A 27,715-nucleotide genomic window follows, 5' to 3' on the forward strand; every position below is an offset into this window, starting at 1 on the left:
AAAATCTGCGATTGAATAGTATTAATGCATTTTCATTAATCGACCCCTTGCGACCCCCTTGATAATATCGAACCATAATTATACTATTTCAACCCCTACGTGACATTATAAATCACTTTATCATTCCCTAATGTAGATTGTACGTGTAGAATAAAATGTTATTAAATATTTTAGTGAATATTTTCATTGAATATATAAAAACTGTTCTTAAGTTAGATACTTTAAAATAATACATCACAACCATTAAACGGCAGCATTTGTTAATTTTATGTTAAAATTCACATTTCATTTTTCAAATGCTTTCATAGTTTCATTAAAACTTTAATAAGTAAATAGAGTGACAAAACGCATATTTTCCTTTCATATGACATATATTAAACTGAAGGATTATTCATAAAAGATTTAAACACAAAATTCATCATACGAAGTACTATCTTATTCCAAAATATATCTGTGTTCTAATTTCTAAAGCCCTTATCTTTATTAGAATTGCACTTGAACAAATGCTATTTCACCTAAGATCTCAAACAAATTTTTTAAATAATTTCACTTGGGAAAAAAAGAATAAAAAATGCATTACAATCGAAAAAAATTCTTTAAATTGCCATTCCACTTTATCATTTACCGTGTACAAATTACCCTTTTCTTTCTATAGAAAAAACATTTGTATCTTTTATTATCATTGGTGAAAATTTTTCAAAATGTAACGAGAGGCATCTAATAACTTAATTTGAATAGAACCATCACTTTCCCAGATGTTAACATTCGAAATGTGATGTTTCCCGCTCGTCTTTCGCTTGGGACCTCTTTTTTATTAGTTTGCTGTGCATGAATAAAAGGACAAATCGATATATCAATATTCACTCTACCGTTGTTGAATCGTTTTTCTTTCACTGTTTCAGCTATAATGACAATCAATTTATTTCATTTTTTTTTTACTATTTTTCGCCTTCGGTAAAGCCTCCAATGTCCCTGAACAATACGTTCATGTGCAAATTGTTGAAGAATCGATAGTAGAAAAGCCATTTTCTTTAGTAATGGTTTCTGTGACATTTAAGCGGCAATTTATCATTTTAACGAAATAACCTACTCTCAATGCATCGCAGAATATGAACTGAGCAATTTAAATGGGTGGATTACATATAGTTAAGAAGTGTTACTTAATGATTTAATGATTTATTCTAAAACTGTCATACTGCCAAATTATTTATATATGTGGTGCACTAAAAATTTAAAGCATTGAAATATNTTCCATAATGCGTAGAGTTACAAGGTATGTACGACTGGAACCTAATTACATCAATCTCTGTAAGTATTTAATGCGAGACCGAAGGTTTTCGCATTAAATACTTACAGAGATTGAACCATCCGGAGATTTGTCCACATCCGGAACCATCCGGAGATTTGTCCGCACCCCCTCCCTTGTGGAGTGGGGATGTGAACAGTTATAACCATCAGCCTAACTTTAAATAAATCTCTTTATATCGTATTATGGCTTTTTACTGCATTATTAAAGCTGAATACAACAATGATAACAGGGATGTAGCCCTGTTGTTATATATATATATATATATATATGATTAATATATTNTTTAAATAAAACTTTCGATCAATTATATATATATATATATATATTTAATTAATATAAATATTTCATTCCATATTTTAATCATTGGTTTATTTAGTTTCAGCTGAATTGCATACATTTGTATCGTTATGCATTTATTTGAGTTATCGTTATGCAAATTATGTTGTAAGTTTTTCATCAGTTTGTCAATTAGTCACCATGATCAATATCTTTCTTGCTTCAAGGTTGTTTACAAGAGAGGTTTTTCATAATGGTTTTCTGTAAATAAAATATATTGAAAAGTTATTAGATTCTATGGCATAAAGACTTATTTATAGTGTGAATATAAATAATTATTGTAGAAAACAAAAATTTTAAATTTTAAATGTCAAATTGCCTTTTGTTTAGAAACATAAAGATATTCCGCAACATAAAGAAATGGAAAACATTACGAAATATTCCGCATCTCTCATTAATTACTTCTTTGAAAATTAAAGTTCTTTCCTCTCGCTATTTTTTAATTATAAGGTTCTAATTAAATAAAGGTCAGTCAACAAAACAATTTTAAAAATTTTACTATTAAACTAAAGCTCAATGGCGCGATGAACCAATGTGCACATTGCAGTTTTCTTGACCTTGCGCTCTGGAGTGATGGGGCATATGTTCTAGTTAGGTTGGTTATTCGAACTTGGAACAACCGATGTTTAGTCTCAAAGCATATTTGGTAATCTTTTTATCTACACACTGAAGGCATGAAAAGCTGAGTGAACTTTGCCAGATCGGAGGATAGAACCCGAGACCTATAGCACGGAAGCGCTACCATTCGGTCTATTGATCAGACAAAAAAAAAAAAATTGGTTGAATTTGAAACAAACAAGTGTTAAAAAAATTAGATGGATATGATTATTTGAACTTATACTATTATATTTCTCATGCACGGGATATTTTTATTTATAATCCTCATGCACGGGAATTGTATAGCTAACGAAAAAAAAAAAATCAGATATTTTTATACATCCTCAAATAATAATGGATTCATTGACAGTTTTATTGTTTTGTCTGGCATAAAACTGAAATAGTAACAGTAAAATAGTGAACAGTGATAATCGTAACAAATATATGAACTGATTTTATGGGAAAGGTGGAAAATATATTGAAGTTTTTTTTTTTGAGAGCGAAATGTTAAACAATATTATTCTGGTATATTATTACAAAAAGTGAACAATAATAATGATAACAGCTAGAAAATTTATTAAAACTTGACATTGACACTCACTGTAATTTAATTAAATTAGTAATAAAAAATTTTTGCTTTGAAAAATATTAAAAATCTAGCACAAATTTAATTTACCCCATCTTCTTCTTTGACTATCGTTTCCGGTGTGCATTTTAACCCTTCCTTGCACGGACATCCAAAAAGGTTTTTCTCACCATATTTTGTCTTCGCTGGTTCCATTATGCAGTGGTCACCTTAAAAATCAATAAAAGGAACGTGAATTTTACAGTTCATTAATAAACTACAAGAAAAGTAATGACAATTTTAAAAAAATTCATGTCCATTTCTAGCCTCATAAAAAGAATTTATTTCCGTTATTTATTTGAGTGCCAGACAAACCATGAACAATATTTTCCTCCCAGCTGAGATATTATCGAGTTTTCTTAAAAAAAATAACATTTCTTTGTTCCCCTTACTCTAGGGGTGCACAACCTGCGGCCCGCGGACCAAATGCGGCCCGCCAACCCTCAATGTGCGGCCCGCTACCGCAATCTGAACAAAATGAAAAAAAAATAATTAAATTTTTTTTAAATAAAAAAAAATTCGGAAATTTGAAATTTACGCATTTAAGTTTTTGACGCACCCAATTTCATTCAATGTAGTTTTCGATCGCTTTTTTTCGATGGTTACCTCTACAGATTTAGGCATAGTTTTGAAAATACCATTATTTTGAACACATCATTATTACGATATACGAATTTCTAATTTTAGTTATTACTTTTGACTCTCTTCGAGTGCTCNGAAGATGCCGGAATTGTTACTCATTTAGCGTTACCCAGTGGGCACCTGTGAACCAAAGTCACGGAGGCGAGCAACGTTACCCACGCCATACTGCCACAAACCCGTTCATAGGGTGGGCCACATTCACTCATTCACACAACAGAAGACAACACAGAGAGAGAAGCATCCGTGCCCAGAGCTGGATTCGAACCCGCGACCATTGGCACCGCAGTCAGACACGCTAACAACTCGGCCACCTGGCCGGCATAGTTCATTAATATAATGAAAGTAATGACGATTAAAAAAAATCATATTCATTTCTAGTCTGATAAAAATAATTTATTTCCGTTATTTGTTTGAGTGTCAGACAAACCATGAACATTATTTTCCTCCCAGCTGGGATGTTAACAAGTTTTCTTAAAAAATAACATTCCTCTTACAGGGTGGCCACCTTGAAAGATTAGCAAACGAAATTTGTATTTCATGAGTTCATTAAAAGAATAACATCTCACTTGTTCTATTTAACAGTGGTTACCTTGAAAGTTACGAAAAAGAAGCTTGCATTTTGAAGTTCATAAAAAAAAACTATAATAAAAGCACTGAGGGTGAAATATATTTTAGTCCACTTCTTGTCTAACAAGAAAATGTTCCTTCTACGTATTTATTTGAATGTCAGGCAAACCAGTTATATGTTTCACAAACTAGAATCATTATTAGTACATTCAAACAACAACTTTTTTCGCTGATAAAATTACTTTTTGTAGCAAATGTTATATTCATAAGAAAATCTTCCCTCCTTGTTGATTTGTTTCTTTCCCTCCCCGACTCTTCTCTACTATTTGTTGACTTATCTCTCTTATTTGCCTTTCTCTTATTTGCCTTTCTTTTTCGTTATTTAAACTTATTCTCTAAATGATAGAATCAATCTTCCGAAATGCTTAGCTTGGAGATTTTTATAGTGGCTTATTTAAAAAGCTCAATTTTAAATACTTTGTATATAAAACAAAATCCGACGTTAAGGAAAATAAAGTAAGAATGTAAAAAAAAAAAGTACGAAATGGATACTTCCTTCGTTTTTATTCATTTATTTTTAAATATTTCATGAGTTGTCATTTTATCGTCTTGTTATTATGTAAACTAGAAACTAACATCAGATGACGTTCACTTAATTATAAAAATTGTAAAAATGGACAATGAAAGCCTTTTTCTTCTATTATGAAAAAAATAAAAACACTGACAACCCTTCAATAACCTGTTTTTTGTCTTAAAAACTACAGACGTTAATCCTGAACACCCTGTATTTCTTTCGATTAATTATTATCTAAGAAAAACTATAAATATGAACACTGGTTACCCGTCATTTCATTGAAGTATTCACTACGTTAACATGACGTAGTGAATACTTCACTACGTCAATGTAGTATACACTACGTTAACTGTGAACATGACCACTTGTTACCTTTCATTCATTTTATTGTAATATTCACCATTTAATAAATACTATTAACATGAACACTACAAGCTCTCCACTTATTTCTTAATATAAAACTTGCAAACACATGCACTTTTGGAATAAAAACTACAAATATGAGCCCTCGTAATCCTTCGTTTATAGACTAAGTTAAATATCATGAACACTGAGCATTGCCTTCGCTGTTATTTACTTTTGGTATTTAATGAGCACTAGAAAATCTCCACTTACTTTTTATATTAAATCTGCAAACACATACACTTTCTTTTGGAATAAAAACTACAAATATGAGCCCTCGTAATCCTTCGTTTATAGACTAAGTTAACTATCATGAACACTGAGCATTGCTTTCGTTATTTATTTTTCGTATTTTAGTATGAAATTTACAAACTGATTACCGTTTACTCTGTAAAAAATGTAGTGTATTACCAATCCGAATCCTGTTGAAAAACTCTAAAAATTATGTGAATGATTGCTTTATTTCAAATTAATACCGTATCGAGTTTTCATACACGCTTTGGAGGACGTAGCTGAATCTTAATATCAATAATTGATAAAGCTTAAACTAAAATGAAAAGTTTTTACTCCATTCATGGTTGGCAATCGACCGCAAGATACATTGTTGTAGTTTTCGAATACTCCGAGTAATTTTCGAGAAATAAATATAAATTGTGAAGTTGTTTGTGTTAGAAGCGATAAAATCGATGACTTTACAAATAATGAGTTAATTTACAAAACTATTAACATTATATCTGAAGACATGAACATGAATGAATTGAATGAACATGAACATGAACATGAAATGAACATGAATGAACATGAATTTCGAGGATTTCGGACATCGAAGCTTAATTAGATTCAACTATCGGCCTCAGGTCAGAACCAACGGTAGAGCAACATCATAATTGATAATTTGTCAAGTAATTTCAATATTCTTCTCGGATATAGTTGATAAGCATTGATAAGCTATTCTTGGTCTATTAAATTCCAAATAAGTTTCATTACTCTTCACTGATTGATCAAAAAGTCTGATTGGCGTCGATTATTTGCCAAGTAAATTCAATTTTAATGTAGGATTGATTTGACGAACTACTCATGTAAACTGCTAAACAGGACGTCTAAGTTTTTAGTTGTTTAATAAAGGTAATTAAGATCTCATAAGATATACATAAATCTGCTAATGGTATTGAATAATTTCATAGCATTTAACTGAAGGCCGGGATAGCCTGGTCGTTTGGGCGCTGGGCCCATGTCCGATGGTTCGTGGTCCCGTGTAGTAAAGTGACTGATGCACGTTAAATCTGTCGCAGTCGCAAAAGTCCTCCATGTTCCCATAACAAATCATTACCTCTGGGGGTACTGGATTGGAGAATGATCGTTCTCTGATTCAGGTCAAAATTACGATCTGTGGATGAATGAATGACTGTATGAATGGGTCCACCCTATAAACGGGTGCGACGTATGGTGTGGCAGAAGTCGAATTCTTGGTCATAGATGGCGCCACTGAAAAACAAGAAACGCACACTCTGCCTTAAATTTGGTCAGTTTCACCCAGCAGGCTTACCCGTGTGGCAAGTGGCATTAGAACCAACTAACAAACCATGGCATTTAACATCTATTCACTTCAGTTTTTTTAGGTAAGCCTTTCTCGAATTCATATTAATAATTTCGTCCTTATAGAAATGGAAACTTAGTTACGAGATAATCACTTAGATTTACTTTTTTTTTATTTTTGATCTTTTCGAAAAATGGCTGTTAAAAGTGTAAGCATACACACGGTACTATAGTTATATACAGTAGTAGTAGTAAAAAACGTAATGGAGAATTGGGATGGGTTTTCTATCCTATTTCACAACAGAAATAGAAATAATTTTAATACTTTTGCTACCTACTACTACGGTAAAATGTCCCGAACTCATACTACTTTGTGCGATAAAATGGTTGCCAGACGCATTTTATGTTATTACTAAAATTGAATACATATTAAACTTTGAAAATATAGTGGATATCTCTTGAAAATGGTTAAAATTTAAATCAAAATACTTCAATGTGGGAAAAGCCTTGGGCAACACCTAGACGGTAAAAAAAACTTGATTACATATTTTTTAATACTAATTAAGTTGTAAGGATAGGAAGAAAAGATGAATATTTAAATGAGGCTGTGCTGCTCATTCGTCTTGGTTATGATTAAAGTTTATGTCTGTTGCACAAGATAATTCTGAAAATTCATTCAGCTAGTTGCCAAAGTTGGCTGGTATTAATTATTGTGTTATTTTTCAAAATACAATTTACCATCATCCTGTTTCAAAAAAATATGTATTTACATAAGCAAAAATGAAATTTTCCAAAGTATTTTATAGCGAATCCATTACTTTTTATATAATTTTTATTCTCCGAAGAATATTATAATGCGGCGTTTGATATTTTTCAGCCAAGAGGGCTCTCCTGCGACTTTTCTATATTGATTTTAATCTGTGTCGTTTTCTGGTATATATGCTGTCCCAAAGGTGTCATTGGCGCATGGAAGTATGGAAGGATATTTACAGCAGTTTGCGGAGTTAAGGCTTTAGGGATAATTTCCGCTGAATTGTCAGAGGAAATAACAGAGGAGCATTAAGGCGAATTTATTACCAATAAAGTTGTTTATCATCTCTTTAAATCGGAGACAACTGTATGGATTTATATATTTAGAACCAGCTAATGTGTCATTTTGCTATTTTTACACTTCAAATCTGCGATCCGTTTTACCCTTTTTACTGTATGGAATCTAATTTAAAGCGTAAAGCTGACAAAATATTTTGATTAAAAAGAGGCAGAGTATAAATAAGCAGAAGAGAGTTTAATAAATGAACGCATTACAGATATCCCCCAACCTAATTTGTAAAAATAATACTTATTAAAAATCAATCAAAGACAAAGTGCTCTCAAATGATTGGTAATGTTAGATTATTCTTGAATGACTCTATGGATGTAATCGAAGCGAACTCTTTCTGATTTAGCCCAAATTTAATTTATTGTAAGCCAAAACAAACTAAAAATGTTGTGGTTTATCGTAAACCCTTTTCTTTTTGCAAGTAAAAAACTTGTTTTTATATTTTGAAATAATATATTATAAATAAAAACTTGTTTATATAATATGAAATATTTCGGACTTTTCTTTTGGGTCTGGTAAATTTTTCCACAACACTCGGTTATCCAACAACTCAATTGCTCGACTCCGTTTACACGATAATTCATTTGTCTTCCTACGGGGGCGTTTGCTCATCAGATACTTAGTCTGGACGGTACGTTGGCCAGACAATTTCATTCGATTGACAACTCTTTTGTTCGACTGTCTGTTTGTCCGATAAAAAAAGGAAGGAAAATTCTAACTGATTGTCAGATATAGTTGAACGGATTAACCATTAATTTTTCAACAATACTAATTATGCAGTCTACACTCTTTAGTGCAATTTTCCCTTTTAGCTGTATTTTTATATAACTGACGCCATGTTATTTTAACGCCTATTTGACCTTTCGCGTTGAACCGTTCATTTTATTATAGCAACTGAATATTTTTATCTCACCGCCCATTAAATTTGAATCATCATGAAATTCTTTTGAATTAATAAAAAACGATGCGCCCCTCAGATTCTTATTCCAAGTTACAGTCAAATTGGCAGTAGTTTATTGAATAAGTCTTATAAGCAACCGAGATCAATATTATATAAGCGATAACGGAATATAACAAAAAACTATACTCATTTCTTTTACATGAAAGCCCGGTTGGTCAAACATTGGGATTAAATTGTCGGGAAAATGTGTATGTTGTTAAAATAAATTGTCAAGTATTTGGGCAGTCAGATAACCGAATGTCGGGCAAATTAGCTGACCCGTTTTCTATCCCTCTTCATACGCGGCTCAACTAATAGTTTTTGCGTCATCATATGATTTTTTAAAGAGAAATCTTCTTTTTTCATGTTTGCGCTCAATTATTTTAATAGAAATATATCGTCTGAAGTGCAGACGACTCAAACCAGAGTATTCGTGTACTAATCTTACTTTGCGTATATTTCTAATAAAGATGCTAATAGAGAGAGTAAGAGTTTTAACTTATCCTATACGTTCGCGTATGTATCTTCTGAAGTAACTGACCAATCGAAATTTGAAGGAACTATCTCGAACATGTGTGTTTAGTTCCGGACAAACTTAAACAATCGGGATATTACGTGAGAATGCATTTCAAGTTCAATCTCAGTTAAAAAGTGAAAAAATAAAGTAAACTGTTTATAATTAAAGAGTAAAGGTCGTACATGACATTGTCTTTCAGAATTATTATGTCCTTCAGAATTGACATCGTCAACCGGAATTATTTCTGAACCCTATCGAGCTTTCTCTCCCTTTTTTAGTTCAGATATGATTCACGCTCATCACCGGTGATAAAACAAAATGAAATCAAACTCTAAAAAATCTAAATATTTTAAGAAATCACTATGTTTATACAGGTTTGCTTGTCATAAATCGGCATCTTGGTGTAACAAAATGGACATAAATCGTTCTATAAAAGAGTTTGAAGTACCATTTTGTGTCTACGTTCGAAATTTTCTGTCCACTCTCGTATATTCGAGGGGAAAAAACCATTTACAAGTTTTTCACCCATATTGAGAATTTTTATTTTTATATTATCACATTTTATATTAGTATGTAAAATCTAATACAAACTTATATCTATAAAATGAAAGGACACACTATAGGTATATCAATAAATTGAAAGAATACACCATAGATATATCTGTAAAATGGGAGAATAAACTAAAGGCCAAAATGGGAGAATATATCATAGAGATAATATATATTATACATACAGGAGATGTGAGATACTATAAAATCGGAAAATATAATTTTATTTTTATATTCTCACATTTTATCAGCATGTAATATATAATAGGAAAGAAAAAACAAACTACGCAATAACCAAAACCATAAAACCACAAAACATTCACAACCATACTTTGTTAAATAAATAAATTTTTCATATTTAAGTATAAAAATAAAATGCACACTCTAACAAAATAAAAATACAATCTGTCAATAATTTAAGCTAAATGTTCAGAGTGGAGCTAAAAGACTTTTCTTTAATCGTTCCAATCACAGCTTGAAATCTCCAAAAGAGAGTTTCACTTTATTAAAATAAATTGAATTTACACAGAATTTCAAGATAATTAATCTAACTTAGTTTTTTTTCCCTCTTTCTTTAATGCTCATTGGAAGAAAAAAACATCAAGAAGCTTCGATGAAAGTTTAGATTTTTTTTCCTTCTTCTCCTCAAGTATTTTATCAATTCTAATATTTAAATACTCAAATAACCCAGTTATGCAAATTACGAAAGGAAATGAGATTTTAAAGAAAAAAAAAGTAACCAGGGAGAGAAAAAACGAAACACTACCCCAAATAACTTTCTTGCATTTGTTTTTTTTTTCCTCTTCAAATCTTTGGCTAAAAGAAAAACGAAATAATAACATAATGAAAACGAAAGTGGAAATTCGCATGAAGATTTGCATATAAATTGTTTAAGGTTGCGAATGAGTTTTTATTCTATATATAGAAGCGAGTTCTCGCTTTGCACTGCGATAGCTAAGCTTAGCGTTACGTTCAAAAAATTGAATAGGATTGTCTGAAAATAATTCGTTTATCTTTGTTTATTTGCTGAATATATATAATGCCAGGTTTTAAAATTGAAATTGAGAGTAATTACTCATTAATAGATAAGCTTATTTACTCTAATGATATATTAATGGCACTTTTTTATTTTACTCCTGGCCCCAAAAAATAAATTTCTTTAAATATCTTTCATTTCTGATGTATTAAAATATCTCTCAATTATTTTGGAGTATATATGTTACCGGCAAAGTATGAAACGCCGGCATTCTATAAAATGCCTAGGCATTGTATATAATTCCGGATGTTTTTAGGCAAGGTATGAAATATGAGAAGTATTAGATACTTTCCCTAGGCATTGTATATAATACCTAGGCATTCTATAGAAAGACAAATGCTATTTAGGCAAAGTATGAAAAAAAACGTCCTGGTGAGGTTATTATGTAAATGATGCGCATTTCTCAAAAATAAAAATGTTATTCTGAAAAAATAATAGTCACTTTTATGACCGTTTTATTGAAAATTAACCGATCGTTAAGGGGTTAAGGGAAACAAAATTTTAGTATAAAAAATTCACATTTATGTTACAGTTATTTTCAGTTTAGAAACAAATATTGCTCAAAATATCCATTACATCACCTTTATTCACATGACCGCAGAAGATTTTATACTTTGCCTGTTTCTCATTTGGCATTCTATAGAATGCCTAGGAAATATAAACATAAATCGTTTCATACTTTGCCGGCTAGTTTTAGGCATTATATACAATGCCTAGGCGTTCTGTAGAATGCCGGATTTCAAACTTTGCCGGTAACATATATAAGGTATGCAATGAAATTGCTAACAGCAACACCTACCAAGGTTTTATACAAATCAATCTCAGTAACTGGAAATGTCGCCTATTATTTAAAATTCAATTTAAGTATTATTAAATAAAATAAAAAATTTAAAAAATGTTTTTTTTTCTCAACTTTATACAATAATGCAGGTTTACTTATAATATGGTTATTTATAAACCTTATCATCTGGTTATATAGGATAAGAATACATCAAAAAAAAATTCAAAAGGCTAACAATTTAAATCTAGACTGTACTTCAGAAACGGTGCTCTCTTCAAACACAGAAATATCTCTTTTTCTTCAAAATTTTTTATTTACAAGCCTACTTATGATGTCATTATAGGGATTGCAAATTTCCTAACTTAAAAAATTTCCTTAGTTTTATTAACCTATTTTTAATCGTTATTAATAATATTATAATTAAATCAAATCAACTCTTATTTTTTCTCACATTTTATAAAAAGCGAATATAAATATTTTTTATTATTTTCTTGAAAATCAATGCAATGCTAATTTATATTTTAAGAACCGGGATAGCCAGATTGGTAAGACGTTGGGCTCGTGTTCAAGAGGACATGAGTTCGAATCCCGATGGCAGAATAAATCCCGTGTATTACCTGATGAACGTCGAATCTATCGAGGTCCCAAAGTCATCCAAGTTCCCATAACAAATCAATACCTCTGGTGGTACTGAATTGGAGATTGATCGTTCTCTGGTTCAGGTTAAACTTACAGTTTGTGATGAATTAATGGAGTATGATTGGGTCCTCCCTGTAAAACGAGTTGCAACATATGTGTAGCTGAAGTCGTATTCTTGATCATAGATGGCGCCACTGAAATAAACAAGAAACGCTCCTTCTACCTTAAAAATTTGAGGCAGACTTGCTGGTATTGGCAATTGGCATAAGTAACTACAACAACTTTTTAATTCAATGCAAGTGTATAACTCATTAATTCAGTGTTACGACAAATCGAATATCAAAATCTTCTTTTAGCTTCATTTTTCATTAAGCTAAGCTTCTCAGGCCACAAAAAAGTAGCAGTTGCTGGATTATATTAAATTCGAACCGCCTTTCTGGTGTTGAGGTTGTAGCCAGATTATTTAAATTTAATACTAATAACGCAGGGTTTGCTATAGTTTTAGTAATATTATCTATTGATAACTTGCCAAATTTTAGATATCTTCCCATACTAATAAGCATCTGTTAGCAGCTGTGCATTCACTGAAAATTTAAACTTCTTAACATTTTAGGACAAGGGGTTTTTAGATGTCTAAAGGCCTCTCAGTCCGACTGTTAGAAAGTTTCATAAAATTTTTATATAAAATCGATGCCTTAAAAGAAAATGACTCCGTTTCTGTAGAAGAGATGGCTTGATATTTTATTTTGCTGATATATGTTTTTAATTTTTGAATGTGTCCATATTTCTTTCTTTGTTTGATCGTATCTGAGCAGTTTCCCTTTGTTGTGGAATACCGACAATGTAAAAGAATTTTTCGTTAGAGTGTGGGGGAATTTACCAAATTGGTATTTTCCTTCTATTATGGCCTCCACACGCACCTTACTTCAGCCATATTATATAATATTATGTACAGGGTGCGTAGCGTTTGTAAAAAGTACTTAAAGGTGCTTTTTTGGGGATTTCGTTTTTAAAAGCTTTTAAAGGTGCTTTTTTCAGCTGGCGTTTTTAAAAAGTGCTTTTTCTTCCGAATAATTTTTTTCTTCCTTTCAGTGATATCTGGTGGATCCCATGCATTTCACGAAAAATGGGGAGTTTGCTACGTAATCATTCACGCGGACTTCATGTCGTACCCACGTTATGAATTGCGCATGCGCGCACACTTGAAACCGAAACCCGAGTGCTTCAATTCGGATAGAGAATATCAGATCCTTATGAAATGTTTTTCTTTTTAATTTATTTTAATTTTGTTCTTGTTTATTTTATTTTACTTCAAACACTTTTTTTGACGTAGGGGGTAAGGGTACTTTTGTTCTGAGTTCAGGGTCAAGTTGAATTCACTCGGTGATGTGGGAAAGTACTGATTGTTTCGATTTACGCCCGTTTCTTTATGTGTTTTTTTTAATGCTAAAACTGTTTATAAAAAGTTTTTGTTTTTCAATAATATCATTGATTGAATATGAATTTTTTGAGTGCTTGAAAATTTTTGTAAAGTGCTTGAAAAGTTTTTAAAAAGTGCTTATTTTTGATTCAAAGATTTGGCTACGCACCCTGATATCATTTATGAAGTCAAAAAGAATTTTAAATTATTTATAGGGTAAAATAATTTTACAAATTATGTAAAAGTTGCCCTAGAAATTTTTAAGTGGAACATTTATTTTTAAAAATACCAATCAAAATACAAATAACTGATCACACAAACCAAACATACAATGTAATGCTGCCAAAACCTAACTGTCTTTGTTCGTTTTTCATTCTAAGGACGAAGTATCTTTCTTAATATTTCTTTCTTTTTGGGAGTTCAGGTCTTTACTGTTGCTTTACTTCTATTTAAGTTTTAAACATTACTAATTTATAAATTATATATCATTATAGAAATATCTAAATTATTATTATAGATATGTATAAATTATTATAGAAATAAAATTATTTAAAAAGTATATTTAAAATAATTGAAAAAAAATTAAATATAAATTAATTAAAATAATTAAAAAAAATTTTTTTTATATAATTTATAAACATATTAGATTTGCTAAAATTATAGAAGTCTTAAAATATATGTTAGAATAATCTTACACTTCTTTCTGTGTTTTTTTTTTCTTCATTATTTGTATTTTGATTTACAAAAGTCCTTCTCCAAAGCATTGTTACTTTTTATTAATTAACATTTTGGTTTTATATGGTAAATTCTATAAAAATTATCTTTTTTATAGATTCTTTTTTAAATATTATTTGAACTATTTTTACCAATTTTTTTCAAATTTTTATCTAGCTCAAGAGGTTGACAATGAAAACACTGGAAGGCACAATAACTCGTTTTACTCCTAATGGCGAAGTAGGTATTAAGTTTTTTTTTGTTGACTTATTTTTAATTGAAGGCTTATAATTCATTAGTAGACATAAAACTTGAAATATTTGAGTTAACAGGTTCCAAACCATGAAATACCCAAATGAGTTCTACTGTTAATTAATGAAAGTTTGTTACACGCAGTTGTTAAATTTAATTTTGTAACATTTTATTTTTACATTAACTTCACCATTTTTTTTTCAATTGGAAAGCTTGGAATTGAAATTTTTTAACCATGCAAAATAAATGTCAGCTAAAATTGGCAAATAATATTAAAAAATTCATTTAAAAAAAAAAAGGAAATACTTAATCAAAATTTTTTTGTTTCATTGATATTACTAGTACTTAATTCATATTCTTTTGTTCTAAATAGTTAAAGTTCATATAATAAATTTGTGCAAGCTTCAAAATATCCTTGTTAAAATAAGTATACAGGAGTCTACAAAAGTGCTGTATTTCTAAGAGCCAAGATCAATTTTGAGGAGCTATTGTGTTAAGGAAGGGAAAGTAGTGTAATATTTTTTTATTTTCGTATTAAATCTCACTGAAATATTGTATGCCAGATATGATTTTTTGCATGCCATGGTGTTGGTGCTTGTTTGTAGACCCTTGTGTATATGCATATATATATATATATATACATACAGTAGAGAACCGATTATCCGGGACTATCGCTATTCCGTATAACTGATTCTTCCAGTTTTCCGAGTCACTGCAAAACGCCTTTCTTTAATTGTCAAACTAAAAAAAAAAAATAAATAAATAAATAAAAAAATTTTTACTTAGAAATAATTTCGAAAAGAAGAAAAAACGATAAAATAATACACATAAGTTTAATAAGATAAAAGGGAAAGAAAAAAAATGAAATTAAAATATATGCAGACTTAATATAAAATGATCAAAAAATTGAATAACTCCCCTTGCTTAAGGGCCAGATGATAAGAAAACAGGTGTTCAATAAGTCACACTTTCTCACTGAGCTATGATTGAAAAGAAACAACTATGTGGGGTGTGAGGAAGGGAATTGATGATATTTAGTACAAGACTCTTCTCTTGACAGTGTAGGGAATTGTTGATTATTTCTAAAATAATGGTAAAGTAAACATCATTTGAAACATAAAGAAAAATCCTAAAACCTTAAGAAATTTTTTTCTATTTTTTTATAAATGGCAGGAAAATTTAGCTAATTTCGTCCCAGTTTTCTGGTTTTTCGATTCCTGGATAAGAGGTTCTGTACTGTATATATATACACTATCTGGAAGAAAGTGACGGGACACCCCTCGAAAAGTAGAAAAGTCGACAATACAGCTGACACATGCGCAATAATAGGTATCACGTGTCAGCCATATCCTATAAATACTCTGTGGAGTCGACTAGATTTGTTTTTGTCAAGATGCCGCCACGGAAAGAGTTGTCTGAGTTCGAGAAAAGTGTGTTAGTTGGATTACATCTTGCCAATGTGTCAATTAGGGAGATATCCCGTCTCCGTAATTGCTCAAAATCAACTGTTTCACATGTTTTGTGTCGCTACAAGACTGAGGGACACTGTCAGAACAAACCCCGAAGTGGACGACCTACAGTTCTCACCAGCAGGGACCGGCGAGTGCTCGGCAGGGAGATTCGAAGTAACCGTCAAACATCCATGGATAACATCGCTAATGAGTTTAGACAAGCCACAGGTGTGGCCTTTTCAACCAAGACTCTTCGTATTGAGGCCCATAAGATAGGTTACACTGGACGTTCGGCGGCTCATAAGCCTTTGATNTAACATGGTAAACAATAGTTTTGAAAATATGTTGAATACAGTAGTCATGAAATTAAGAAAAATTGGTTGAATGTTTCGATTAAACTTCATTTTAATACTAAAAAAATAATTTTTTCTATGCAGACAGCATTAAAGTATGTAGTCTTAAGTTTAATTTGCAGAAAGAAAGAAGTTCATATGTGAAAAATTTTTCGAGTAATTACGAATTTACAAAAAAATTGGATTTCGGGTAGCCCCGCTCACATGAATGTCGGGTATCACAGCCCAATTTTATGTCGTCGATAAATGTACGGTTGCAAAGATTATTTTTTTATTGCTTTAAATTTGAATGTTATATGCATTTTTAACAACAAATATTGTTGTTATTAAATGATTGTTATAAAATGATAGATTTCACTAAAAGTATATAAATATGTAATAAATGAAATAATTTTGTGATAAAAATGATAAATAAGATTTATCTATTGTCAATACATTAGTCATTTTCATTTACACCTTAAAAAACAGTCAAAAAACAAAATTTTTGTATCTGGGCGGGGCTACCCGACACATTTTGAAAAGTGCTGAAAAACATGTTTTTTTAAAATTTATATATATATTTTTTTTGGTTTATTCTTTTTGCATTATTTAATTAGATGGTAAAACAATAGAAACAAACAAAAATATTGATTATTAATCAGTATTATACAGAAATATAAGCAATACTCCTTAAGTGGGCGGGGCTACCCGACTCTCTCCTTTAAACTTCAAAAGTTCATTTTCTATGTAAAAAACGAATTAAAGAGACTGTATCCTTAGAAAGAATAGGAAAGAAAAATCGGTTGATATTCGTTTCTTAGATTTTGAGGAAGCTGGTTATAAAACAAAATTTCGAGTACATTACACGGGACTTAAATTTGCATTAAACAAACATTATTTTAATACTTACCTTCATCTCCTAATGTATGACAGAAACCTCTTATGAAAGACATAAAAACGCAGCACTCCCCCTCCTCACAAGCATCGTTACTTATGCAAGACTTCATGGAATAAACACACTAAAAAAATCACAAATGTTATTAAGTTATAAAAGTTAAAATAAATTATAAAGAGAATTTGAATATTTTTTTTTTCATTTCCGGCTTACAGACATTCATATATTAAGTCCTATAACTTTATTGTTTAAATTGAAAAAAATGCTTTACTTTATTCAAATGGCATAAAAGCAAAATAAAGTACCAGTACTATAAATTAGAAATGCATTTTATCTTCAAAAAATTTTAAAAGCATTGCAAAAAGCATATTGATGACACAGGGGAACATTTTTATTTATTTTTTCTGCTGCAAGAGATTTTTTTTTATCACCAGGTCTTAGTTACCTTATTGAAGTACCCGTACTATAAATTAACCGTACTATAAGTACCGTTAAGTACCGAACTATAAATTATTAAAGTACCCGTACTATAAATTACAAATGCATTTTATCTTCAAAAAATTTTAAAAGCATTGCAAAAAGCATATTGATGACACAGGGGAACATTTTTATTTCTTTTTTCTGCTGCAAGAGATTTTTTTTATCACCAGGTCTTAGTTACTTTATTAAAGTACCCGTACTATAAATTAACCGTACTATAAGTACCGTAAAGTACCGAACTATAAATTATTAAAATACCCGTACTATAAGTTACAAATGTATTTTATCTTAAAATTTTTTTGAAAGCATTGCAAAAAGCATATTGATGACACAGGGGAACATTTTTTTTTCTTTTTTTCTGCTGCATGAGATTTTTTTTTATCACCAGGTCTTAGTTACTTTATTCTCGCTGATTTCAAATCTGCAATCTGTTTCTCTCTCGAAGTGACAGTTCTTTTATTGACGTTTGTAGTGTAGTTCTCGTCGAAAAATTCGACGCTTAAGTTTAAAAACGTTAAATATTACAGATTGCTCTCATGTTCAATAAACTTCTAAGAGAATTAGAACAGATTGTCAGGATTAAAATTGAATAGGAACCTATTACCGGAATTGTCGTTATACGGCTCTAGAGGTGCCTCCTGATTATGAACTATTTATCGTGTCCTTCTGAACAGGTCATAATAGGGAAACACCCCTAGCCACATACGACGTCATTTCTGGTCATAGGCTTCTATGTAATTTTTAGTAATAGGTTCCTATGTAATCCTGGTGATGTGCCTTAATTTCTCTAGAAGTTTGCAAGATATATGCGATCCCATGCTTTTTTTTTCCTCATTCATTTCGACTAAAAAATAAACTGGAAAAATTATTGTAATAAAAATCTGTAGCATTAGGAGCAAAATTAATTTCAGTTTTGAAATTCCCTCACCTAAATTAGGCAAGATCAAGTATTTGTATAAATGCAACAAAATTTTTTTCCCCAGTGTAATTATTTACACAATTTAATACAATGCAAGAGAATAATTGTTGTGAACAATAAAGAATAAATTTAATTTTAAAACTTCTTCAATCTAGTTTTGATTCCTACTTTCGAGAAAAGATAATTATTAAGATAGAAAATTCGATGACTGCTGTAAAGATTTGCACAAGATTCTAGGATTTTTTTATATTTCTCTACTAGTTAAACGAAGAAAATTTAACGAATGGAACATACATAACAAAATTTAATACAATTGATTGTTATTCATTTAAAATGATAGAGTTATTTAAGAGATATACATCGTTTGCAATTTGAAACTTTTTCAACTGTATTTAGTCTGATAATTCTTGTAGGTGTTTTTAGCTTAACATAGTTAATAAATAAAATATGCATTCTTTATAGTGAGTAATACTAACTTTTCAAAAATTTACCAACTTCCAAGTTTTTTTATTTAAAAGCATTATCATAGTTATTTTTAAATTTTCATAAATTTTATGCTGAGTGAAATATATATGTCATATGCTTTCGAAATTGAGACTTTTTGTTGCATTACAAACACCAACAAAGTTATGCAGCAATCCTTAAACTTCAAACATTGAGCCATGATGGCTCAAGAAATAGAGCTTTCGCCTTCCAATGAGGTGAACCGGGTTCGAGTTCCATCAATGGCTGGCTAATACGAATTCGCATCCGGCTTGCACTCACCACAGTACTGGCGTAAAAATATCCTCAGTGTTAGTCCTCTGGCCGTTAGGCTAACCGTGAGAGGTTTCCGTGTTCTTCCTCTCTATGTGACGCAAATGTGGGTTAGTTCCGTCAATAAGTCCTCCACGAAGGTAAATATCTCCCAATACTTGATCCAGGAGTTCCCATGTCTTCTGGATTGGGTTCGAAATTACAAGGCTACTGAGTTGATTATTAGTAGTCGCAAACCCAAAATTGAATCGGCTATTCAACGGCTGTTTTAAAATAAAGTAAAATGGTGATTTCAGTTTTTCTTCAAATTTTTCTCAATTCTTCATTGTTCCGAGAATTTTTATATGATGCTTCATCTGTTTTTTTCTTTTTTTTAAACATTAAACTTTCTTAGGGTACCTAAGTTAGATCAAACTTCTATTTTTTTGAGCAAATTTGGGTCGACGGTTATAAAATAAAATATAATCTTCAAATATTGTTTTCTTCGAAACATATGCTCCATTTTCCTACTTTTACAATGTTATCTACATCGATTTCTTACTCTGCTGTGAGAAATATTTTATTTTATTTGTATATAAATTATAATTCTATTATTGCAATTTTTACTAAACAAAGCATATTTTTTCTTCATAGATACTAGCTTTCATAGATACCAAAATGATTTTTCTACCCTGTTTCAAAGCCCCTTTGAAAATGGAACGAATATTCGCGCTATTTCTTGTAGTTGTCATATCCGCGCACAGTGAGCCAGCATCCAAGGTTTCAAGGTCAAAATTAGTATTCCGATAAAATTTGTTTCAAAATTTGGGATTTTTTATGTGCAGGTAAATTGAATTCATAGTTGAAATTTTGAAATACACAAAAAATACCCAAAAAAACAAAATGGTTGCTGAAATATGGCGAGCAAGAGTAAAAAATATAGTAATAAAAATATGATAATTTTACATTAAAAATGAAAAGCAAATTATATTTCCGAAGTAATATTACAAAATAACGCGAATTAATTACAAAATAACGCGAGAACTTGAAAGAAAAACATAATTTTTGTTTTTCGGTACATTTAGTCCACCTTTGCAATACAGGCAAAATGGGGCAGGTTTTTTCGAAAGAAGACAACGAAAAAAAGTTTAGCTAATTACCTCGCGGAACTTTTTGGAACTAAGTTTCGAAAGTCATTCAAGCTGCATCATAGCTGCAAAATGTCAAATGATAAGATATAAACTATAAGTTTGTCAAGACTATTAACTAATCCAACAAATTGAAAAATTGTACTATAATTTCAGACTAATTACTCTGACAAAAATGTTACAGTGAGTTGAAATTCCTATTTATATTTCTGAAATAAAAATTTACAAGTTACATATAAAAAAATCTTCTTTAACATATTTTTCATTATATTGTACTCTCGTCGGTCCAAAAATTAAATTATAATGTTTGGAATGACTATGAATACTTAATTTGGGCTATATTAAAACTGCCTACACATATTTTAGTTGAAAATTTAATTTTTGACTTTTGGCCAAAGATCACGGTCTTCTGGCCCACAGTGCCGCTCCTGAGCTGAAAATAAGACGGAAAAAAGGAAAAGCTTGTCGCAAAACCATTTCATTTGTAGTTGGCCACCGTGAAAAAAAATTAGTTTTTTCTATTCTTAATTTTAAATTATTAATCACTATTGATTTTTTCTCGTTGAAAGAATGGTCCTATATATTTAATAACTGTAAGTAAGATCTTGAAGTTATGGATATTTTAATTTTCCCTACAAGTAACTATGACAAAAAGAATTTTCATACCAGTCTTTACTCATTTTCGTTTTAATATTTATGAGCTTTTAACCATAACCTGAGTCTCATTACATATTATAAAACTATTTTAAAAGAAAATTTTTAAAAAATAATTAAATACATTTTTATTATTAAAACTCTCAAAAAGTCTGAAATTACTTGAAAATTCTGTAACTGCATGGAGAAAAAATCACGAACCTTTCGAATTTCAAATCATTTCAGATTGATTTCCCCTTTATCTTATCATTAAACGGTTAAATGCATCTTAAAATATTTATAATAGTAAAAGAAAACTTACTGCAAAACACAGTCCGAAAATCAAAATACCATTTAAAATTTGCATCTCGAAAGTTTATGCACGTGAGCTGAATGTTTAAACTACTAAAGCTGAAAACTATTTCCTGTATATTATAAAATATGCTTGGTATATAAATCAGTTGAAATAAAGGGTTAAGAACACAAAAAACTGCACCTGATTTTTTTAAAGTGATAAATTTGTGGGAATAAAAGCTATGCTATCTCTAGGTAACAGATGGAGAAGGATATATGTCTATTATTTATAAGAATGTACGTTTCATTTGAAAAACTTTCTTTAGATAAATTCTTGACTGCAATGCATTTACTGAAACTTAGCTAATTTTTCAAAACTTTTCCTCTAAGAACTTTTTAAGTTTTTAAATTTTGTTATTTTTCATGATATTTTATGTTGTTTTAAAAATTAATTCGTATTTTTTACATATGAAAGAAATTTAAGGGACGAATAATGGTATAATTCTAAAATTTCTCTAATTTATCGTATTTTTCGAATTTTTTGAGCAATTTTTCTTTTTCTATTTAAATCTAAAAAATATTTTAATTATCTTAAATCTTAGGACAAAAATAAAATTAATATCAAACATAAGCGACCGGAAACTCTTTCGCTGAAAGCATGATGGATAATAATTTATACTTTCGTGAAATTAGTATCGTATTACATGATTTTTGCTTTAAAGATATAATAACATTCATACAGTGTTTCAGAAATACCCAAATCTCACAAAAAATTCTTCTCATTTTTTTTACAAATAAAAAAATTTTTTAAAATGTTTCTAATATATTTCTATATTTCTAATATATCTCCTTAAATTGAAAAGTGCAGAGCGTGATTTAAAATAAAGGGGTGAAGTTTTCAGTTGTCACCTCGCAGTTGGTGCCCTAATGTTTAGGGGCGAGTAAATAATCGAGTTTGTCTCTAATATAACAGAGTTTTACTCTAGTGTAACGGTATTTGCCTCTAAGGTAACGGAACTTGACTTAGGAACAACAGAGTTTGACACAAGTGCTTCAACTGACAGATGACATTTCTGGTGTTTAACTTTTCTTACTTTAATGACTTCCAATGATGTGTGAATGATATTGAATAAATTCAGACCTTTCGGCAACCTTTATTTAAGTTAATTACTTTGTAAAAAATGTGTTTCCGTTTCTCAAATTCTACAGTCTTTTATGGGTTTCAACACCAAAAAGTTCCCTACTCTTGTTAACATTTCAAAAACTGCTCATATTTTTCGAGAAAATAGCGGAGAGTAAAATTTTTAATCTTGCTAGATACATTTGAAATGAAATTTCATGACCGGTTTTACATTATTTGTTTCCGAAACGAATGTATTTTATGGTTAATAAAATGCAAAAATTACCGAGAAAGAATTCTCTAAAATGTTCCTTCATAAAGTTACGATTTAAAATTAAATGTTTGTCCAATATCTTCGCATCTTTAGTCATAGCTTTGCTGTCATTATTAAATATTAAACGTAATATTTTATTTATAATTATAACTTGTTACTATTATTATGATTATGTCTAGTTGTTTATAATGATTAAAAAATAAATACTCTATTGTAGAAATATTATACATTCTTATAGATTAAATTATTCATTTCATTTCATTTATTTTAAACTATAAAAACTGAAATTCTTGTGAATTGTAGAAATATTATACATCCTTATAGATTAAATTATTCATTTCCTTTATTTTAAACTATAAAAACTAAAAATCTTGTGAATTGTAGAAATATTATACATCCTTATAGATTAAATTATTCATTTCATTTCCGTTATTTTAAACTATAAAAACTAAAAATCTTGTGAATTGTAGAAATATTATACGTCCTTATAGATTAAATTATTCATTTCATTTCCTTTATTTTAAATTATAAAAACTGAAAATCTTGTGAATTGTAGAAATATTATACGTCCTTATAGATTAAATTATTCATTTCATTTTCTTTATTTTAAATTATAAAAACTAAAAATCTTATTCATTTCATTTCCCTTATTTTAAACTATAAAAATTAAAAGTCTTGTGAATTGTAGAAATATTATACATCCTTATAGATTAAATTATTTATTTCATTTCCGTTATTTTGAACTATAAAAACTAAAAATCTTGTGAATTGTAGAAATATTATGCATCCTTATAGATTAAATTATTCATTTCGTTTCCTTTATTTTAAATTATAAAAACTATAATCTTGTGAATTGTAGAAATATTATACATCCTTATCGATTAAATTATTAATTTCATTTCCTTTATTTTAGACTATAAAAACTAAAAATCTTGTGATTTTATAGTTTGTGCGATTCCAAAGAATACGTTTCATTTTTGTCATCATTTAAACCAACCACTTTTTTATAGAATTAAGAAAAAAGTAAAATTTTAATCAATCTGAATTTTTAAAAGTGAAAAAAATATTAAAATATGCTGCAAGGAATTAAAAATCTTTTTCTTAGCATTTTCTTTTCAATTATGCTTACTACAAAGAAACTACATTTCACTGATAAAAAAAGTATGGTAAAAACTACAAGAGCAGGGTAAAGTTTACCATGTTTCTGGCTCTATGGGATCACTGTAAAGCAGGGTTCGTGATTTTTTTGATTTTTTTAAAAAAAATCAAAAGAATCAGATTTTTTTGATTTAATTCGGATTTTTTTGATTTAAATCAGATTTTTTTGATTTTTATTCAAATACACTGTAAGAACTTTAATTTATGATTTAAAAAAATTANCATTCATTCATCCACAGATCGTAATTTTGACCTGAATCAGAGAACGATCGATCTCTAATCCAGTACCCCCAGAGGTGTTGATTTGTTATGGGAACATGGAGGACTTTTGCGACTCGACGGATTTAACGTGCATCAGTCACTTTATTACCGGCGGCGGGGTTCGAACCCACGAACTCTCGGACATGGGTCCAGCGCACTACCGACCAGGCTATCCCGGCCCTATTAAAAAAAAATTAAATACGCAATTGTCGAAATTTTATACATCCTTATAGATTAAATTATTCATCTCGTTTCTTTTATTTTTAACTATAAAAACAAAAAATCTTGCGAATTTATAGTTCGTGCGATTCCAAGTAATGCGTTTCATTTTTTTCATCATTTAAAACCAACCACTTTTTTTTTTATAGAATTAAAAAAAGAGTAAAAGTTTAATCAATCTGAATTTTTAAATGTGAAAAAAATATTAAAATATGCTGCAAGGAATTAAAAATCTTTTTCTTAGCATTTTCTTTTCAATTACGCTTACTACAAAAAAGCTGCATTTCACTGATAAAAAAAAGTGTGGTAAAAACTACAAGAGCAGGGTAAATTTTGCCATGTTTCTGGCTCTATGGGATCACTGTAAAGTTCGGTAATATTTACCAAAGTGCTATTGAAATGATTTTTGTGAAGTGAATATTTAAATTTGGCTTTATAACAAATGAAAATATTAATTAAATTTCGTAATTTTATGAAGAAACCTTAAAGCGTAGCCAAAAAAAATTTCTTCTATTAAATTTACATTTCAAATTTTTTTTTTTTTATTGATTGTGTGGTAATAAGAACTATAATTTTAAAATCCTAAATTTTCGGTAAAGCGTTAACCCATGAACGAAAAATTACCAAGTAAATGGTTTAAGTACCGAATATTTCGGTTTAATTAAACAGAATTGCTTATTGTTTTTTTTAGTTGTTTTTCTTTACCAGAAATGCTATTACCATACAATTTTGCAACTTTATCAGATTTTTTTTCTGTGTATTCTTCAATAATAAATACGTTTTTAACAATGAACTAAAAATTTTATGAAGAGAAAAATATAAGTGATTTAATTTCGTATTTTTTCTCAACCCCACACGATCTACTCAGTACGTATGGACTAGAGTCTACGCAGTAGGTACGGGAAAGAATTTTATAGCTTTTCTCTGGAAGTTGCATTTCTAAATTTTATCGAACTCAAAGCTCTCACTAATCCTCACCAATTGAATTAAAATTAAAAATAAATGCTCAAAATCAGATTTTTAACCGAAATAAATATTCCCCTTTTTGCATAATTTTTCAGTTAGAAACATTTTTTAAGGGGAGATTTATTACATGTTAGATCGTACACTCATCAAATTCCTCCTGGGATTTAGCTACTGTTTTATTTTGTATCACTCTGAAAAAAATAAATTTTTGCTGTTCATTATACTTTCTACAGAATTTTGGTTTATTCTATTGTTTTAAGGGGAAGGGGAACTACAACGTGCTTATTCTTATTATTTGATTTTTAATACTTTAATTCTAATCAATTTTCAACTCGATTTTTTACTTCTCTCCAGTCCAAATAAACTTTCCATTTACCTGTTATTTAATTATGTTACTACCAATTATGTTGTTACCTGTAAATTTACCGGACTATAAAACCGCAATCATAAATGATGCGTGGATTTTAATTGAAGCGTATAGTTACAACTTTAATTAATATTAACCAATAAGCCTTACATAATATCGTTTCTACCATTTTCTTCTCGTGGGCCTACATTCATATGAATCAAGACATTTCAACTAGATAAGGATTAAGCGATACTAATCGATTTCTTCGAATCGATCAAGGATCCTTTTTCAACTGGGAATATTTGATCGCAAAATATCCCCAATCTGTTGGCGAGGAAAGGAAAGAAATTCCTTTGGCGTCCGCTTCTGTGAATTTCCACACGAGAAACAGAGAGCAACCGATCTTTATCGTGCACCACGTAAGCCCATCTATCACTAGAAAAGGGTGGAATGGCTAGGGCGTCATTTGTTGCCGCCCCTGCACCCCGTCACAATGTGAAGTGCCCCATACTCTTGACTGTTATCTCTAGGCACAGGGCTATTAAGGAAATTACGGTAATCGAAGCAAAAGGTTATAGTGTTGGTGATGTCGTTGGCGAGGACCACGTGGAAGGTACTTTGGAATGAGCTAGTTTTGATTTATTTATATTAAGGTTTTTGGTGGTTTTGATACGATACCTAAAGAGGATAAATGCTGCTGACACTAATGATATGGCGGCGGACAATGCGCCACGAAAGAGGGCTATTTAATCGGATGTTGTTGTTTTTTTTTGGTTTTGCTTTCTATTTTGGGAGGTAAAAGTAATTTATAGTGGCTATCCTATTTAGAATGTAGATTTGGAATGTCGCTCGTAACATTCGAGATTTGATTTTCGTTCGAAAATCGATATTTGATTTTCGTTTTGATTTGCATACTGGTGTTGTACAACAACTGGAATTTTAAAAGAAGGAACGTCGACATGAATATTTTATTATCAATTTAAACAAGTGCATCATGAAAATCCGATCTGAAAAAAAAAAGTAATTGAACATTTGTTCAATACTATTGAAAGGGAATTTCAATACTTAATTTCTTCTCTAGGATTTAAACAAATGAGTCCCCAACCAACTAGTCAATACTTTTCGCTTCGTAACTATTGTTAAGTGACAATTTGTTTTAAATGAGAAATGTTTTTTTAAAAAAAATCCTTGCATTTTAGTGATCGGATTTTTACATATTAAACGACTACTCAAATATGCTAATAAATCAGTGCTATCTATTACTTAAGTTACGAAATCTGATGCAAAACCTTACTTTTCTGAATAAGCATGTGTTTCTCAAATTGCATATTTGAATTTCAGACCCTTAAAATACAGGGACTGGAAGCAATCTGAAAATTTTAACCTTATAGTTTACACTGATTATCATAAATTAAGGAAACACTGTCCCAAAAATAAGCCAATCCCGAAGAAATTTGAATATGTCATTTAATAGAAGTTGCTAAGTAAAACTGTGATATGTAAATTAATGGCGATGTAATGAAATGACGTCATCCGCAATGAGTATAAAAATTGCATTTTTGATCGCTAATCTGCGAATTTCGAAGTGTTTCTAAAATTAAAAATTTGAGATAGCCAATTTGTAACCAACCAATTTCAGATAGCCAATTTGTGCCTCTAGGTGGTAACATTTGTCAGAAGAACTGCGATGGAAATCTACTGAATGACTAAGAGGCATGTGCGAAGTTAGATAAATATGGATAGATGGCTAAGTCTTTATGTGGTTTATAGACTTAGGCAGCATATTCTAACCTCTATTTTGGCATTTAGAAGAATCAACCAAGAGCAGTCAAATGCTACGAAGAGATTACCGATATTTATCATGATCACGAAGGAATAGAACCGCAACTCCCAGGGAGCAACTAACCATGAGATGTTTTCATGGTTTTTCTCTCCATGTGACGCAA

General features: G+C 30.0%; 2 protein-coding genes across 2 annotated transcripts in view; one reads left to right on the forward strand and one right to left on the reverse strand.

Annotated features, from left to right (window-relative positions):
• The window catches only part of LOC122271814 (voltage-dependent calcium channel subunit alpha-2/delta-3), a 443,634-nt gene that overhangs the window by 69,694 nt on the left and 346,225 nt on the right, over nucleotides 1-27,715 (forward strand).
• LOC107442142 (U9-ctenitoxin-Pr1a-like) lies at nucleotides 1,662-21,630 on the reverse strand. Its single transcript, XM_016055617.4, has 4 exons — nucleotides 21,451-21,630; nucleotides 17,229-17,337; nucleotides 2,919-3,037; nucleotides 1,662-1,846 (listed from the first exon to the last, which is right to left on the reverse strand). Exons 1-4 carry the CDS (start codon nucleotides 21,493-21,495, stop codon nucleotides 1,808-1,810), a joined length of 312 nt encoding a protein of 103 aa, XP_015911103.2. The 5' UTR covers nucleotides 21,496-21,630; the 3' UTR covers nucleotides 1,662-1,807.

The sequence above is a fragment of the Parasteatoda tepidariorum genome, chromosome 7 (genome assembly GCF_043381705.1).
Source record: "Parasteatoda tepidariorum isolate YZ-2023 chromosome 7, CAS_Ptep_4.0, whole genome shotgun sequence".
Lineage (NCBI taxonomy): Eukaryota > Metazoa > Arthropoda > Arachnida > Araneae > Theridiidae > Parasteatoda > Parasteatoda tepidariorum.

Excerpts from the sequence above, each read along its gene's own strand:
- LOC107442142 (XM_016055617.4), bottom strand. The coding sequence starts at position 21,495 with ATGCAAATTTTAAATGGTATTTTGATTTTCGGACTGTGTTTTGCA. Across the intron at positions 17,338-21,450 it reads TTTTCGGACTGTGTTTTGCA|TGTGTTTATTCCATGAAGTC; the intron begins GTAAGTTTTCTT and ends TGATTTTTTTAG. Across the intron at positions 1,847-2,918 it reads TAGTCAAAGAAGAAGATGGG|AAAACCATTATGAAAAACCT; the intron begins GTAAATTAAATT and ends TTTTATTTACAG.